The sequence below is a fragment of the Pithys albifrons genome, chromosome 29, assembly GCF_047495875.1.
Source record: "Pithys albifrons albifrons isolate INPA30051 chromosome 29, PitAlb_v1, whole genome shotgun sequence".
Classification (NCBI taxonomy): Eukaryota; Metazoa; Chordata; class Aves; order Passeriformes; family Thamnophilidae; genus Pithys; species Pithys albifrons.
The window spans coordinates 3,001,468-3,018,933 of record NC_092486.1 but is presented as its reverse complement, the minus strand read 5'-3'; the positions used below and the strand labels follow the sequence as shown (position 1 = coordinate 3,018,933).

Below are 17,466 nucleotides of genomic sequence, written 5' to 3'. Positions count from 1 at the left end.
TGGTTTGGGAGATGGGATGGGGGAAATGGTGAGATGGGATGGGGGAAATGGTTTGGGAGATGTGATGGGATGGGGGAAATGGTTTGGGAGATGTGATGGGATGGGGGAAATGGTTTGGGAGATGGGATGGGGGAAATGGTTTGGGAGATGTGATGGGATGGGGGAAATGGTTTGGGAGATGTGATGGGATGGGGGAAATGGTTTGGGAGATGGGATGGGGGAAATGGTTTGTGAGATGCATTAATTATTGGGGGAAAAATCCAGTGCCAAGGTCAGGCCACTGCCAAAGGGACCAACCCCCAGAGGTTCCCCAGCACTGGGATATATTTAATTAATCTGTTTAATGAATCTTTATATAAGGGCTCTGATGCTCAGTCCAAGGCAAGTCCAACTTTCACCACAACCACTCCCAGTCAGGCTCAATGAAAGACTCAGACACTGAAAATGCTTAAATTTGACATTTTATTTCATTGCAGAAGAAAATCCAACATAGGCCTCATTATGTTATGCATCTTTAATTATAAAAATAAGCAAAGAAAATAACTTGCATCTTTCTCATTCCTATGATATGTCTCAAATAACCTTTATATGAACACACTGAGCTTTAAAAATGTAATTTAAACAAATAAATAATGACATATACCAGATATGCTCACTGTTTATTCCAGTACTCAGCAAAAAAAAAAAAAATCAAACAAAAGGAAAAAACCCCAAAAAAGTCCCAAACTCTCTCTCCCTTCTATGCATCTTTAAATTATAAATACAATAAAATGCAAATTTGTCATGGCACAAAACGTTCTAAAGTGCAAACAAATCACAATGAGACTCATGCAAACGTTTCTAGAGAAGCCCCTCCCTGCCCCCAAGAGACAAAAAAAAAAAATTAATCACTTGGCCATGAAATCCAGATTAAAAAAATAAAGCATTAGAGATGAAATCAAACGTGAAATAGCTGGACTTGATATGGAGAATCATCCCGGGGTGGGGGGAACCTCTGGCACCTCACCCAAACCCTCTGGCATCTCTGCCAGGGCATGGGAGGCTCCTCTGCCACCTCCAGGTCCCCTCCCATGGGAATTCTGAGGTTTAAGAGCCAAGTTTAGGCCCAGCTTAGGCAAGTTCAGCTCAGGGACATGAGTGGCACCTCAAAGCAGCCCCAAAATCGGTGTGGTGGCTCCAAGGGGCAGTTTGGGGGGCACAGGGGGTGCTTTGCCCAGTGGCACCTGAGCAAATCCAGCTGGGAGGGGGATGGTTTTCCCACTTGTCTTCCCACCTGTATTAAGGACACAAGGATGGATTTGCTCCTGGAAAGAGAAATTTGGCTGTGATGCCCTAAAAAGGATGAGGTTTGGGGTGAGCTCACCCTCCTCAGCTCCATAAACCTCCTCTGGGGTCACAGGAATGGGGGGACAGAGGAGCCACCTGTCCCAGGGAAGGTCTCCATGAAAGGTGGTGGCTCCAGGTGTCCCAGGAGAGGTTTGGGAATTCTCTCCAGCCCCACATCAGCTCCATAAACCTCTTCTGGGATCACAGGAATGGGTGGACAGAGGAGCCACTTGTCCCAGGGAAGGTCCCTATGGAAGGAGGTGGCTCCAGGTGTCCCAGGAGAGGTTTGGGAATCCACCCTGGTCTCACATCAGCTCCATAAACCTCTTCTGGGATCACAGGAATGAGTGGAAACAGGAGCTAGTTGTCCCAAGGAACATCCCCATGGAAGGGAATGGCTCCAGGTGACCCAGGAGAGGTTTGGGAACCCACCATTCTATAAACCTCCTCTGGGATCACAGGAATGGGCGGACAGAAGAGTCACTTGTCCCAGGGAAGGTCTCTATGGAAGGAGGTGGCTCCAGGTGACTTGGGAGAGGTTTAGGAATCCCCCCTTCTATAAACCTCCTCTGGGATCACAGGAATGGGTGGACAGAGGAGCCACTTGTCCCAGGGAATGTCCCCATGGAAGGGAATGGCTCCAGGTGACCCAGGAGAGGTTTGGGAAGCCCCAATTTGGGAATCCTCCCCAGCCCCACATCAGCTCCATGAACCTCTTCTGGGATCACAGGAATGAGTGGAGACAGGAGCTAATTGTCCCAGGGAATGTCCCCATGGAAGGAGGTGGCTTCAGGTGACCTGGGAGAGGTTTGGGAATCCACCATTCTATAAACCTCCTCTGGGATCACAGGAACGGGTGGACAGAGGAGCCACTTGTCCCAAGGACTGTCGTCATGGAAGAAGGTGGCTCCAGGTGTCCTGGCAGAGGTTTGGGAACCTGGGAATCCACCCTGGCCTCACATCAGCTCCATAAACCTCTTCTGGGATCACAGGAATGAGTGGACACAGGAGCTACTTATCCCAAGGAACATCCCCATGGAAGGAGGTGGCTCCAGAGGTTTGGGAACCCCCATGGACACTCTGGAGCACCAGCAAAGCCTCCCCAGGGGTGTTTGGATGTTGCCCCGTGTCAGGTAAAGAGCTTTTTGTAACTATTCCCCCCAGGAGACACCTGGATTTGCTGCAGAATTCCCTGGCTCCCAGCAGGGCAGTGGGATGGGAAGTCCTGGGATGTCGTGGGGTGGGAAGTCCTGGAATCAGTTCCTGATCAACCCCCAAGTTTTAGGGTCAGGGTATTCAAGGAGCCTTTGGTTTTCACGTTGCAAAGCTTTGTGTTGGCCTCTCTCTCCCTGACTGGTGGAAGAAGAAGCAAAATTGCATCTTCCTTGTCCTGGAAACTTCACAGGATTCAAATAAAAATTCAAATAACATCAGCAACAGGTTTTGTTGTTTTTTTTTTTTTTTGCTGCTTCCAATTTTCTGACAGCACTTTGGGGCTACATTTAATGAAGGCAGCAATATTAGAGATGCTGCCACTGCATCTGGTTTCAATATATCAGCAGCAAGTTATTCTTTAAAGGCTTTGTGGTTTTTTTAAAACAAACAAACAAACAAAAAAAAACCCAAATAAAGTTATATTGCTTTAGATTTCGAAAAGAAAAATAGATCCCTCCTTTATTTGCTCTCTGAGTAGTTGAGGAAGAGTCATCCACTTTGCAGAAGGACTCTGAGGGGATGGATTTGGGCCTGGCCTGGTGGATCCAGTGCCAAAATGTGGCTTTTTTTTGGCTTCCCAGAGCCCATCCAGACTATTTGGGGACCCCCAGCACGGGACAATCTGCCCATTCCCCTCCCAGAGCCTGCTGAGGAGGAGGAGGATGGGAGGGAAGGCAACTCCCAAGCCCTGTGTCCTCAGCTCTGCTGCTGAAGCTTCAGAGTATTCCAGGATTTTTCCTGCCTTTCCCCAGAAATGCACATTCCGAGGGCAGTTTGGGGAGATTCCAAAGGGATCTGGGAATTCCTCCAGCAGCTCCAGCAGCTCTCGTGCCCCGGGTCTGGGTGTCCCACTGTGGAATCACCACTGGCCAGGCTTTGTTTTAGTTTTTTTTTTCCCTCCATTTCAGCCAGGAAAGGCTTTTTCTGGCCCTGCAATCCCCATCCCAAACATTTTTCCCTCTTCCACGAGAAAAAGGCCACGGAGTAGAACGTGAACTCTCGACTATGACAGAGAAACTGTTACCAGGAAAGGAAAACAAGAGAGGAGAAAAGAAAGAGCTGACTTCCAAAACTAAGTTTAGGCAATAAAGTCATTCCATTCTGCTCCTTTCAGGCAGACTCTCGTGGAATTTCTGCACAGTACAGGACAGATTTTAAAACTATTTATACCACAGTTAGAGCAAGACCTTTAATACTCTACTCTTAAGACAGGGTTTGTTTCTGTTAAGTTTCTTTTAAAGCTTTAGACAGTTAAATACAGTACATAGATGTTAGCTTTTAAATACAATGCAAGATTATGGAACCTTCTGACCACCTTCAGCCTCAGGCTGGCACCTCTTTTAATCATTTCTGGAGTATAAAAAAAAATCCCTTTCCTGCTTTGGGGTGTGCAGGGGGTGGGTTTGGCTCAGTTTGCACTGAGCTCAACCACAGGCAGCCACTTGGGGAAATCCAGAGCTCTGCTGGAAGGGGTGGGATTGTAGGACACTGAGAGACCAGGAGTAGGACATTCATATTCCTCCATGGCCAGCACAGATTCATCACACGAACTCCACTGAGGTCTTTGGGACGTGCAATAGTTTTTAGTGCAACTATTGTCACCCGAGCTGGGACAGGAGGGCTGAGCTCCCCTCCCTGGGGCCAAACCTTCAGCCTCCAGCGGTGCCAGAACCACAGCACAGGCAGGGTTTGGTGTCTGAAGGCCTGGCCACTTAAGACTAAGATCTTTCAGCACACAATTTTTGGTAGGGGGGGAAGAAAAAGAGACGTTTTGACGGCGGGAAAAGCCGAGACACCGAACGCGGACCCCATGCAAAAAAAAATAAAAATAAAAGGTTTTGTTCCAGAGTGGGGACAGAAAACAAGAATGACTAACCCTAAGCCCAGTTCCTGGGTGTTGGTAAAACTAACTACAGTACACTCGGGCTGGGTGCATTTGCTCTTGAGCTTTGGTAGTGCTTGGCATCCCCTGGCAGCCCCCGGCAGCCCTGGCATCACGCGCTCTCGGCTGAGCCGCGCTTGGCGTGCGCCGGCACCGAGCCCTCACCTCGCAGGTTCCTCAAGTACAGCTTGAGCTTCTGGGGCTCTGAGATCCTCCTCCTGGAGAAGTCGGCCCGTGGGTGGCCCTGGGCGCAGTGGTCAGCCTGCAGCAGGTGGAAGAGGCTGGCCATGTTGGGCCCGATCTTCTCCATCAGGCTGTCCTTGATGGTGCTCACGGTGTCCTCGTCACACTCCAGCAGGGTCCTCACCAGCTTGTTGTAGTATCTGCACCAGAGGCAGCACTGTCAGCACAGACAAACACGGGCAGGGCAGCCCAAGACACAAAACTAGGAGGGAAGAGCAGCCCAAGGCACAAAACTCCAAGGCAAGAGCAGCCCAAGGCACAAAACTCCAAGGCAAGAGCAGCCCAAGACACAAAACTCCAAGGCAAGAGCAGCCCAAGACACAAAACTAGGAGGGAAGAGGAGCCCAAGACACAAAACTGGGAGGGAAGAGCAGCCCAAGACAGAAAAGTACAAGGGAAGAACAGCCCAAGACACAAAACTCCAAGGCAAGAGCAGCCCAAGACACAAAATCATGAGGCAAGAGCAGCCCAAGACACGAAACTGTGAGGAAAGAGGAGCCAAAAACACAAAACTATGAGGGAAGAGCAGCCCAAGATACAAAACTGCAAGTCAAGAGCAGACCAAGACACAAAACTAGGAGGGCAGAGGAGCCCAAGACACAAAACTGGGAGGGAAGAGCAGCCCAAGACACAAAACTCCAAGGCAAGAGCAGCCCAAGACACAAAACTCCAAGGCAAGAGCAGCCCAAGACACAAAACTGGGAGGGAAGAGCAGCCCAAGACAGAAAAGTACAAGGGAAGAACAGCCCAAGACACAAAATCATGAGGCAAGAGCAGCCCAAGACACAGAACTACAAGGGCAGAGCAGCCCAAGACAAAAAAACACAAGGCAAGAGCAGCCCAAGACACAAAACTGTGAGGAAAGAGGAGCCAAAGACACAAAACTATGAGGGAAGAGCAGCCCAAGATACAAAACTGCAAGGCAAGAGCAGACCAAGACACAAAACTGTGAGGAAAGAGGAGCCAAAGACACAAAACTACAAGGAAAGAGCAGCCCAAGACACAAAAGTACAAGGGAAGAGCAGCCCAAGATACAAAACTATGAGGGAAGAGCAGCCCAAGATACAAAACTGGGAGGGAAGAGCAACCCAAGACACAAAACTAGCCCTTCTGATCCTCCTTTGGCACAGATCTTTAGGACATCCAGTTGCCCCTCCTGATCCTCCTTGGGGACATCCAGTTGCCCCTCCTGATCCTCCTTTGGGACATCCAGTTGTCCCTTCTGATCCTCCTTTGGGATAGATCTTTGGGACATCCAGTTGTCCCTCCTGATACTGGTTTGGGACAGGTCTTTAGGACATTCAGTTGTCCCTCCTGATACTCTTTTGGGACAGGTCTTTGGGACATCCAGTTATCCCTCCTGATCCTCCTTTAGGACATCCAGTTGTCCCTCCTGATCCTCCTTGGGGACATCCAGTTGCCCCTCCTGATCCTCCTTTGGGACATTCAGTTGTCCCTCCCAAGCTGACCATGCGTTGAATTCCAGGTGAGGACCTTTTGCTTCACCCTGGAAGGTGCCTGTGCCCCCTGAAGCTGCATTTCCCCTTCCACCAGCCTTGAGCTTGTGTTCCTTGCTCAAGGAGGAGCCAGGAAATGGTGCTGATCCCCTTTCCCAGACCAGAGGTCCAAGGAATGATCCTCCATGAGGTAAAGGCAGAGCCAGCACAGCTGACCCTGGCAGGGCCAGCATGTGGGACTTCTCTGTACCAGGGAACACCTTCCCAGGGAGACAGAGTTGGGAAGAAGAGGAGCAGTCCCATATTTGCTGCCTGAAAGGACATCAGGGAACTTATTTTAAGCCTTTAAGGTCACTGTGACATTTTTCCAGAGGAGCAGAGAAGAGAATAACCTGCAGGTGGAGGAGGGGAAGGAAGAGGGAAATGAGAGCTCACATCCAAACTCCTTTCCCACCTCTCAGCTCTGGCCTTTGGAGCAGCCAGGGGAGGTCAGGTGAGGTCACACTTTGTGCAGCACTTCAAGCACAAAGGCCCAGGTTGTGGGTGGGTGTGAGCACAGCCCAGCAGGGCTGGGATTGGAGCTTAAAGTGGCACAGCAGCTGATGCTCAACACATCTGTGCTCCCAGCCCAGCTTAAATCCCAGCCCACCACAGGACAGGAGGGGCACATCCCACCCAGCCTGGTGCTTTCCACGCCTGGAGCTGCCACCCCAGGGCTTGGCAGTGCCTCCAGCAGCTCAGCTGGGACAGAGGCAGCAGGACTTTTCCTCTCCTGCTGCTCCTGCCACGAGATTAAATCACAGGAAGGTGCTATGACCTTTAACTACTTCCTGCAGGCCGCCCAGGCCAAGTGGCACATTCTCAGGCCGTGGCTATGTTGGGCCAGGGGCTGGGAAAGCAGGATGCTTTGGGAGCCCTCAGTGTAAACCATGAGCTGGGAAATCCTGCTGCTTTTGTTCCTCAGCATGTCATAATATCCTCTGGCTTCAGCAGGGCTTGGCAGCTGTGGGGGAGGAGTTCCCTCCTGCTCTGCACACAACGGGGCCAAGCCTGGCTTGGTCCTCTGGGAGGAACATCCCCAATGGTGGCCAAGTGGCCACAGGTCCTCATTTCACCCCAACCCCCTCCAGCCTCTCCACATCCCACCAATTTTACCTGGAAATGCTCCTTTCCTCAAAGAACACCAAACCAACCCCCTTCCCAATGTACTTGGGGAAAGAGGGGAAAGACACATAAATGTCATTTTTATCTTCCTCCCTTCACAACTTTGCCTTCTCACAAGTGAAATTTTCTGGATTTTATGTCTACAGCAGAGTTTTCCAGAACAGGGCAAGGACTTCAATGATCCTTGTGAGTCCCTTCCAGCTCAGTATGATTCTGTGGATAAATTTATGTTGTCAGAGATGCAACACCTTTTTATCCCTGTCCTAGGATGGGTCTGGAGGCTTGAGAAGCTTCTGCATCAAGTCCAAGAGGAGCTGAGGGCTCTGCCACGACCTTGCATTGCAGCTCACCCTGTTTGCACTCCAATTCTGGAGGATATTTACTCAAAACTGCTCCAAAAGGTCCCTTTTATCCCAATCACAAGACTCAGCACTGATTGTTCCAGGATTCAGGGGAAGCAATCCCTGCCCTTGCAGTGACTGCACTCACTGCAGCACTCCCTGAGGCCTCTGGGTGTCCCTTGTCCTTGCAGGAGGGCACAGGGCAGTTCTGTGCCCAGATCCAGGTGCCAGCCAGCCCCGTGATGTGCCCACTCCTGCAGGGAGCAGAGGGAACAGGAGACAACCCTCAACCAGACCCTCAGGAAGCCCAGAGGATCCCTAGAAACATGAACCCCTGGAGCAGGGCACTTGGCCTTGTTGAACTCCATCCCATTGCAATCAGCCCATCCCTCAAGTCTCTCCAGGTCCCTCTGCAGAGCCCTCCTGCCTTCCAGCAGCTCGACACTCCCTCCCAACTTGGTGTCAGCAGCAAATTTGCTGAGGATGGACTCAATCCCCTCATCCAAACCATCAATAAAGATGTTAAACTTGGCTCAGAGTCCTGGTTTTGGGGCACTCACGGCATCAAACCCACCAAGGAGCTGAGGAGGAGGCAGAGAGCACCAACCAGGCTGAGCTCTGGGAGTTTGCCCAGTTGGTCCCTCCCGTTCCAGCCCCACATACCTGTTGGAGAACTGGTTTGGGAGCTGCACCACCTCTGTGATGGCCTCAGGGTTGCGTTTGGCGATGCCACACATGTCCAGCTTGCTGTAACACTCCTCCTGCACCTCAGAGATCATCCTCTGGAAGGTGGAGCACCTCCTGATGGCCAGGAACACCTTGGAGGTCACACCGTTGGCGATGCACTTCAGGCTTTCCTTCACAAAAGCTTTTCCCTGCAAACACAAGGAAAAAAACCCTCAAACTGGGATGGATTTCCAGGGAATCCAATGCTACAGATCCTGGTTGCTGTTAATTACCCTCCCTGCAATTAGAGACCTGCTGGAGGTCCATTCCCATTCTGAATGCTCCCAATATCATTCCCACAGCTCCTGTTCCCAGAGGATTCAGCCAATGGAAGTCTTTGCATGGACAGACCTGGAAGTTCCAGCACCAGAGATGGGCCAATTCTGCCCTTCCAGGGGAGGGTTGGATTGATGTAAGATGGGCCAATTCTGCCCCCCAGGATGGGGTTGGATTGATTTAAATGGGCCAATTCTGCCCCCCAGGTGGGGGTTGGGTTGATTTAAATGGGCCAATTCTGCCCTTCCAGGAGGGGATTGGATTGATTTAAATGGGCCAATTCTGCCCTTCCAGGAGGGGATTGGATTGATTTAAATGGGCCAATTCTGCCCCCCAGGAGGGGGTTGGGTTGATTTAAATGGGCCAATTCTGCCCTTCCAGGAGGGGATTGGATTGATGTAAGATGGGCCAATTCTGCCCCCCAGGATGGGGTTGGATTGATGTAAGATGGGCCAATTCTGCCCTTCCAGGGGGGGATTGGATTGATTTAAATGGGCCAATTCTGCCCCCCATGATGGGGTTGGATTGATTTAAGATGGGCCAATTCTGCCCCCCAGGAGGGGATTGGATTGATGTAAGATGGGCCAATTCTGCTCTTCCAGGAGAGGATTGGATTGATTTAAATGGGCCAATTCTGCTCCCCCAGGAGGGGATTGGATTGATTTAAACATCAATTTAATGCCAGAGATTTCACACAACTGGTTCACCACAACCCAAGGTGCTTGAAGTGCTGTGAATTTGGGAGCAAGAATTCAGGGAACATGGGGCTGTTGAATTTGGGAAGGAAAACTCCAGGAAAAGGGCCGAGGGAACACAGGGCTGTGTGTATTTGGGAAGGAAGCTCCAGGAAAAGGGCCCAGTGAACATGGAGATGTAGGGAAGGTCCAGGAAAAGGGCCGAGGGAACACAGAGCTGGGTGAATTTGGGAGGGAAGTCCAAAAAAAGTGTCCTTGGCAGAGCCAGAGCCCTCCAATATTATCCTATTTTGAGAGGGAAACTCCAGGAAAAGGGTCAAAGGAACACAGGGCTGGGTGAATTTGGGAAGGGAAGCTCCAGGAAATGATCCCAGGGAGCACAGGGCTGTGTGAATTTTGGGAAGGAAGGTCCAGGAAAAGGGCCCAGGGAACACAGGGCTGGGTGTATTTGGGAGGGAAGTCCAGGAAAAGAGCCCTTGGCAGAGCCAGAACCCTCCAATATTACCCCATTTTGGCAGAGAAGCACCAGGAAAAAGGCCCAGGGAACATGGAGCTGTATTTGGGGAGAGAGCTCCAGGAAAAGGGTCCAGGGAACATAGAGCTGTATTTGATAGGAAAGCTCCAGGAAAAGAGCCCTTGGCAGAGCCAGAGCCCTCCAATATTACCCCATTTTGGGAGGGAAGCTCCAGGAAAAGGGTCCAGGGAACACAGGGCTGTGTGAATTTTGGGAAGGAAGCTCCAGGAAAAGGGCCCAGGGAACATGGAGATGTAGGGAAGGCCCAGGAAAAGGGCCGAGGGAACACAGAGCTGGGTGAATTTGGGAGGGAAGTCCAAAAAAAGTGCCCTTGGCAGAGCCAGAGCCCTCCAATATTATCCTATTTTGAGAGGGAAGCTCCGGGAAAAGGGCCCAGGGAACATGGAGATGTAGGGAAGCTCTGGGAAAAGGGCCCAGGGAACACAGGGCTGGGTGAATTTGGGAAGGAAGTCCAGGAAAAGAGCCCTTGGCAGAGCCAGAGCCCTCCAATATTACCCCATTTTGGCAGGGAAGAACCAGGAAAAAGTCCCAGGGAACATGGAGCTGTATTTGAGGAGAGAGCTCCAGGAAAAGAGCTCTTGTCAGAGCCAGAGCCCTCCAATATTATCCCATTTTGGGAGGGATCTCCAGGAAAAGAGCCCTTGGCAAAGCCACAGCCCTTCAATATTCCCCCATTTATTCCAACTGCAGCTCTGGAGAGGCTGATCTGGCTGTGCATTCCCAGCCCCAAAGGTTTCCCATTCCAAGCCCAGCCCCGTGCCAGGTCCCACAGTCAGAAGAGTTATTTTGTGAGAAGAACATTTCTATTTCCTCCTGGAGAGGAAACTTCCCTCCCCACCCCACCAAACCCTCCTTGCCAAGTCCTCACACGGAGTGTGAATAAAACAGCCCTCAGGGATGTGCCTGGGGCCAAAAAACGTGGCTGGGAGGAGCAACAAGAGCTGCAAGAAGGGAAGGGTTAAACCTGCCCAAGCCCAACATCTACGAGGAGGAATTAAAGCTTTGGTGCCAGAGGACTCATAAAAGGGTTGGATTGAGTGGGGGAGTGGAGGGGGTTTGTCTGAGGGTTCCTCTGGTGCCCCCCATGCTGTACCTGAGTGTCAAATTTAGCAGCACTGTAGAGGAAGGACTTGCAGATGTCGAACATGCCGTCCGTGTCACACGTGGAGTTCTCCAGGCAGGCGAAGGCGCCGCAGCCCACCTGGAGGGCACTGTTGAGGCACCGCAGCACCTCGGCTGGGGGAGAGGCACGTCAGCAACACGGGCACGGCTGCCAGGCACACACAACCACCCCAGCGACCATGAATTACGTCTGGGGAGACGTTCTCAAGAGTTGTTTCATGGCGAATTTTTGCTTCTGAATCGCAGCCAGATTTTGATTAATTTTAAGACAAACTATGGACTTCTTTTTGTGAAGCTCCACCACCACTCCAGGTCTGATTTTAGATGATTTCTCTGACAGCTGAGCTGTTAACAATCCCTTTTCTCATCATCAGTTGCTGGCATTTGAGTACAAATCCAGCAGATTTTAAATATATTTTGGACCAGGGTCACGTCCAAGTTTTGTTTCCAAACTTCAGCTCAATTCCTAATGCAAATTTAATGATCATTTTGGTGTTTTGGCTAAAGCCAAATGGAACTGCAAATTCTGGTTTCAAACTTAATTCATGGTTAGCAGCAAAGCAAACAGTACATAAAGAGTAATTAAAAAAGAGTCATAGTCTTTGTTGGTTGCCCTTGTTCCAGGGGCAGAGGATTTTCATAGAATCACAGAATGGATTGGGTTGGAAAAGCCCTCTGAGATCATCAAGTCCAACCCTTGGTCCAACTCCAGTCCCTTTACCAGATCATGGCACTCAGTGCCACGGCCAAGCTCAGGTTCAAACCCTCCAGGGATGGGGAATCCACCCCCTCTCTGGGCAGCCCATTCCAATCCCTGAGCACTCTCTCTGCAAAGAATTTCTTTCTGCTCTCCAACTTCAATTTCCCCTGGCAGAGCTTGAGCCCATCGTGCCCCCTTGTCCTATTGCTGAGTGCCTGGGAGAAGAGACCAACCCCCACCTGGCCAGAACTTCCCTTCAGGGAGTTCCAGACAGTGCTGAGGTCACCTCTGAGCCTCCTCTTCTCCAGGCTGAACACCCCCAGCTCCCTCAGCCTCTCCCCACAGCACTTGTGCTCCAGTCCCTTCTCCAGCCTCGTTGCTCTTCTCACTTGGGTTGGAAGAGACCTCTGAGATCATCAAATCCAACCCTTGATCCAACCCCACTGGGATCACTCTGGCACTCTGTGCCCTGGGCTGGTGATCACAGTGGGGTTGGATCAAGACATGGTGGATTCTCTGTCCCTGGAGGTGTTTCAGAGGACACTCAGTGCCACATCCAGTCCCTTCTCCAGCCTCGTTGCTCTTCTCTGGCCCCGCTCCAGCCCCTCAATCTCTTGCCTCAACTGAGGGGCTCAGAACTGAACACAACACTCAAGGTGTGGCCTCCCCAGGGCAGAGTCCAGGGGAAGGGTCACTGCCCTGGGCCTGCTGGCCACGCTAGTTTGGATCCAGGCCAGGATCCCCTTGGCCTTCTTGGCCACCTGGGCACACTGGTGGCTCCTGTTGAGCTTCCTGTCCCTCAGTCCCCCCAGGTCCCTCTGCCTGGCTGCTCTCCAGCCACTCTGTGCCCAGCCTGGAGCTCTGCAGGGCTTGGGGTGGCCAAAGGGCAGGACCTGGCACTGTCCTGTTGTAAGCCCAGGAAAGCTGCTGTGCAAAGAAAACCTTCTATTTTGTTGCCCACGAGCAGGGCAAGGGGTGCTCAGGTGTAGACAGGCAGGTCTTGGGGCTGGAGGGAGAGGGAATGAAGAGGAGCCAAAGGGAAGATGCTCCAAGGGCTGGAGCTCCTCTGAGGTGGAGTCACCCTGGGGGTGCTCACCTGGAGGAGAGAAGCTCCAGAGAGACCTCAGAGCCCCTTCCAAGGCCTAAAGGGGATTGTAGGGAGAAGGAGAGGGACTTTTTATATGTCCAGGTGGTGATGGGAGAAAGGGGAAGGGTTTGCAGCTAAAAGAGGGGAGGGTTAGGTGGGATATTAGGAAGGAATTCTTCACTTGGGTGGAGGTTGCCCAGAGAAGCTGTGGCTGCCCCATCCCTGGGAGTGTCCAAGGCCAGCTTGGAGCAACCTGGGCTGGTGGGGGGTGTCCCTGCCCATGGCAGGGGGTGGCATTGGATGAGCTTTAAGGTCCCTGCCAACCCAACCCAACCCATTCTATCATTCCATAATTCCAGGATTCTGTGAACTGAAGACACGACCAGCAAAACAAGGAACAGAAACTGCAGCCACCAAACCCTTCAGATGTGGATTAAAAGAGAAGCAACACCTGATGGCCCTGGGCTAGACAGATCCATCCCAACCCAATCCTCCTTTCAGGCATTTACACCTTCATTCCAAGCCCCTCTAAAGAAGGAGAAGCCACGAGGATGGGCCCAGGAAGGGCACCAGGAGCTGAGATCCTCTCCAGGGTCTTAGTTCACAAACCTCATCTGAAAAGGAAGAGCTGGAGAGTGCCAAGAAGATGGCAAGAAACCTGCACTTACTGGGAGGTGTTTGTGCTTCTCTAAAAAGCCTGAAGAATCTGGAAATAAGGATTTAAATAAGGAAATAAAGACTTGATGAGGCAGCTCGGTGCTAAATCCTGAGCTGGTGCTTTGCAAGCACAGCCCAGGAAGGTGATTTTTGCTGAAGATTCCCGAGGAAAAGGGGCCATTTGGGCAGGGAAAGTTGAGGTAATGGAGCTGCCCATGGATAATTGAAATGCTGGAGGCAGGAGGGTATCCATGTCATCCCAGCTCTCGGGAGTGCAGATCCCATGCCTTTTAACAATGAATCAGCACTATTGCCACATGATTGCCCTGAAATTAGGAGGGATTAACCTTTTTTGGTGAGCTGAACATCTGTCCCCTTATGTGTCTGGGCAAGGCATATTCATTACTTTTGCAGCTCATGTTACCAGACATTCTTCAGGGAGAAATGCAAACCCAGGGTCTCCCACTGAGCTCTGAGGTGTGGGAAAAGCCAAGAGGACACACCTTATTAAGAGCTGAGTTGGAGCCTGAAGATGGTTATTAAAAATAAACCCCCAAAGAGCAATAATATTTTTTTAAAAAAAGCTCCAAATTAACCCCTCCTCATGTGCCTGAAGGGGGAAATATTTGGTCAACTCACCCCCTCCCCAGTTCCCAACCTCCCCCTGGCACGAGGTACCCCCAAAAATCCACTGCCACAGGGTCAGGTTGGAACTTTGCTCGCATCAGACTTCGGGGGAATTAATCTTTTATTAATCTCTTATTGTTTTAGGCCCGGTGCGAGAGTGAGACCCCACGTTTCTATAGCAACCAAATACAAAAGGAAACGGAGCAAACACCCTCCTCTAATGCTGCAGAGCCTTGCGGAGCTAAAATAAGGCAGCTCTTAATGAGCTCCAAATTAGAGCCTTAATATCTTGCCAGTACAGTAGGAGAGAGATTTTTAATTCCCATTGTTCAAGACAATGTCTCCAACTTATCTGAGCATCAAAGTGGAGGCATCCAGAGCTGACTTGCCAGCGATTTTTTTTTTTCCCCCCCCCTCCATTGTAAAAGCAAGTTTGTTAAATGTCACGATCGTATTTTTATCGCTGATAACGATCAGTTTGGGGAAATAAATGCGAGCGGGGGACAGTTTCCAGGTTGCTGCATCCTCCAAAGTCGCAGCTCTCGCTCGGTCTCTCTGCCCCTCTTTGAACAAGCAGATGTTTGGCCAGAACAAAGGTTTGCTCCGATTTCCAAGGATTTTATCAACTTCCTAAAAAGCAAAGGATTTCACACCGAAGTAGGGCTGCGATTGGAGAGCGGAGAGAGAGAGCGACGTGCGAGCAGGAAAAAGAAGATTAATAACGATAGAAAAAAAGTCCGTGGGACTCGTTCAGGAGCTGGGGGAGGAGGAGAGAGGGTGGATTGCAGGATTGCATCCTCCCTGCCCCAGCTCCTGAAGGAGGTTTGTGCTCCAGCTCTGCACCAACGTCCTCCTGTCAGACCCTCACATTGACATTTGTGCCTATAGGAATATGTAAGTTTATATATTAAAAAAAAAAGACGAGAAAAAAAAAGACGAGAAAAGGGAAAAAAAGGGAAGAAAAGGGAAAAAAGGGAAGAAAAGGGAAAAAAGGGAAGAAAAGGGAAAAAAGGGAAGAAAAGGGAAAAAAGGGAAGAAAAGGGGAAAAAAAGGCAAGAAAAGGGGAAAAAAGGCAAGAAAAGGGGAAAAAAGACAAGAAAAGGAAAAAAAGACAAGGAAAATAGACAAGAAAATGAAAGAAAAGACAAGAAAAGGAAAAAAGCAAGAAAAAGGAAAAAAATGACAAGAAAAGGAAAAAAGACAAGAAAAGGACAAAAAAAAGGCAAGAAAAGGAAAAAAATGACAAGGAAAATAGAAAGACAAGAAAAGGAAAAGAAAGACAAGAAAAGGGAAAAAAGACAAGAAAAGGGGAAAAAAGACAAGAAAAGGGGAAAAAAGACAAGAAAAGGGGAAAAAAGACAAGAAAAGGGAAAGAAAGACAAGAAAAGGAAAAGAAAGGCAAGAAAAGGAAAAAAAGGCAAGAAAAGGAAAAAAGGCAAGAAAAGGAAAAAAGGCAAGAAAAGGGAAAGAAAGACAAGAAAAGGAAAAAAAAGGCAAGAAAAGGAAAAAAAAGGCAAGAAAAGGAAAAAAAGGCAAGAAAAGGAAAAAAAAAGGCAAGAAAAGGAAAAAAACCCAAGGAAAATAGAAAGACAGGAAAAGGAAAAAAAAGACAAGAAAAGGGAAAAAAAAGACAAGAAAAGGGAAAAAAGACAAGAAAAGGAAAAAAAAGACAAGGAAAAAGGATAGGAAAAGGAGAAAAAGACAAGAAAAAGGAAAAAAAGACAAGGGAAAAAAGATAAGAAAAGGAGAAAAAAAGACAAGAAAAGGAGGAAAAAAGACAAGAAAAAGGAAAAAGAGACAAGGAGAAAAAAGACAAGAAAAGGAGAAAAAAAAGACAAGAAAAGGAGAAAAAAAAGACAAGAAAAGGAGAAAAAGACAAGAAAAAGGAAAAAAAAAAGAAGAAAAAGAATTGCAATCAGCAGCAGAGAAACGGGAGGCAGTTCAAGACAGGAGGGCTGAGCCCCGAGGGGTTACCTGAGTTCTGGGCAGCCACCCGGGGCTTCCTGGGGCTCACCGAGTCATTCTGCTCAGCTTCGTAAGACGAGCACGCACTGACCACCAGCAGCAGGAGCAAACCAGACTTTCGGAGCATTCTCTGACAAGTTTCCGCTAAGTCTGGGGGGTTTGGGTGGCTTTTTTTTTTTTTTTTTTTTTCTGGTTGGATTTGTGTGTGTGTGTGTGTGTGTGTGAGTCTTGTCTCGTCTCCCCACTCCGGCTCGAGCAAAGATGTGGATCTGGATACGGGCTCGGGATGTGCTGCAGGATGCGGGTGGCCCCTCTGGAAGGATCCTGGCTCGTCGGGGGACCGGCGACAACCCAGGGCTTTTATAGGAGCCCTTCTCGGTCCCCCCCAATGGGCGGCGCTGGGCAGAGCCAAGGCACGACCGCAACTCATTCAAGCCCCGCCGAACTCCAACTTCGCAGCGAGAATATATTATTTTTTTTTTTCCCAGCCGGTTCAAAGTACCTGCCAAAGCCAGAAAAGTTAAGCTGGGAAAGGGGTTGGAAAAGCAGAGGAGGAGAAGGCGGGGGAGCTTCCCATGGGTTGTTGAGAAATGACAGCGCGGTCCGAAATGAAAAGAAAAAATAAAAAAGTCACCTGCCCTTGAAAAGGAGCTGCTTTGCCACTCGCTCAGCTTGGCAGAGCCCCTCGGAGCAGCCCCGCAGGTGCCCCCCGGGGTGGGCAGCCCTACCTGTGCGTTGGTGGGCACGGGATGGGGTGGGATGGGGTGGGGTGGGGTGGAGTGGGGTGGGATGGGATGGGGTGGGATGGGGTGGGGTGGGATGGGATGGGGTGGGATGGGATGGGGTGGGGTGGGGTGGGGTGGGATGGGATGGGGTGGGGTGGGGTGGGGTGGGGTGGGATGGGGTGGGGTGGGATGGGGTGGGATGGGGTGGGGTGGGGTGGGGTGGGGTGGGGTGGGGTGGGATGGGATGGGGTGGGGTGGGGTGGGATGGGGTGGGGTGGGATGGGATGGGGTGGGGTGGGGTGGGGTGGGGTGGGATGGGATGGGGTGGGATGGGATGGGGTGGGATGGGGTGGGATGGGATGGAATGGGACGGGGTGGGATGGGGTGGGATGGGACGGGGTGGGATGGGATGGGGTGGGACAGGGTGGGGTGGGGTGGGATGGGATGGGATGGGGTGGGACGGCGTGGGATGGGGTGGGGTGGGATGGGATGGGGTGGGGTGGGGTGGGGTGATGTGGGATGGGATGGGGTGAGGTGGGATGGGATGGGATGGGGTGGGGTGGGATGGGGTGGGACGGGATGGGATGGGGTGGGGTGGGGTGAGGTGGGATGGGATGGGATGGGATGGGATGGGATGTGATGGGGTGGGATGGTATGGGGTGGGACGGGATGGGATGGGGTGGGATGGGATGGGATGGGGTGGGATGGGGTGGGACGGGGTGG

General features: G+C 50.9%; 1 protein-coding gene across 1 annotated transcript; it reads right to left on the bottom strand.

The window, feature by feature from the left end:
- Positions 1-453: 453 nt before the first annotated feature.
- STC1 (stanniocalcin 1) lies at positions 454-16,336 on the bottom strand. Its single transcript, XM_071579076.1, has 4 exons — positions 16,028-16,336; positions 10,954-11,096; positions 8,292-8,503; positions 454-4,806 (listed from the first exon to the last, which is right to left on the bottom strand). Exons 1-4 carry the CDS (start codon positions 16,143-16,145, stop codon positions 4,536-4,538), a joined length of 744 nt encoding a protein of 247 aa, XP_071435177.1. The 5' UTR covers positions 16,146-16,336; the 3' UTR covers positions 454-4,535.
- Between the last annotated feature and the right edge of the window lie 1,130 nt (positions 16,337-17,466).

What these genes read in the sequence shown, in the direction of transcription:
- STC1 (XM_071579076.1), bottom strand. Translation starts at nt 16,145, where the DNA reads ATGCTCCGAAAGTCTGGTTTGCTCCTGCTGCTGGTGGTCAGTGCGTGC. An exon ending in GGTGGCTGCCCAGAACTCAG is followed by an intron (nt 11,097 to 16,027) that starts GTAACCCCTCGG and finishes CCTCTCCCCCAG; the next exon opens with CCGAGGTGCTGCGGTGCCTC. An exon ending in CTGCTAAATTTGACACTCAG is followed by an intron (nt 8,504 to 10,953) that starts GTACAGCATGGG and finishes TTGTGTTTGCAG; the next exon opens with GGAAAAGCTTTTGTGAAGGA.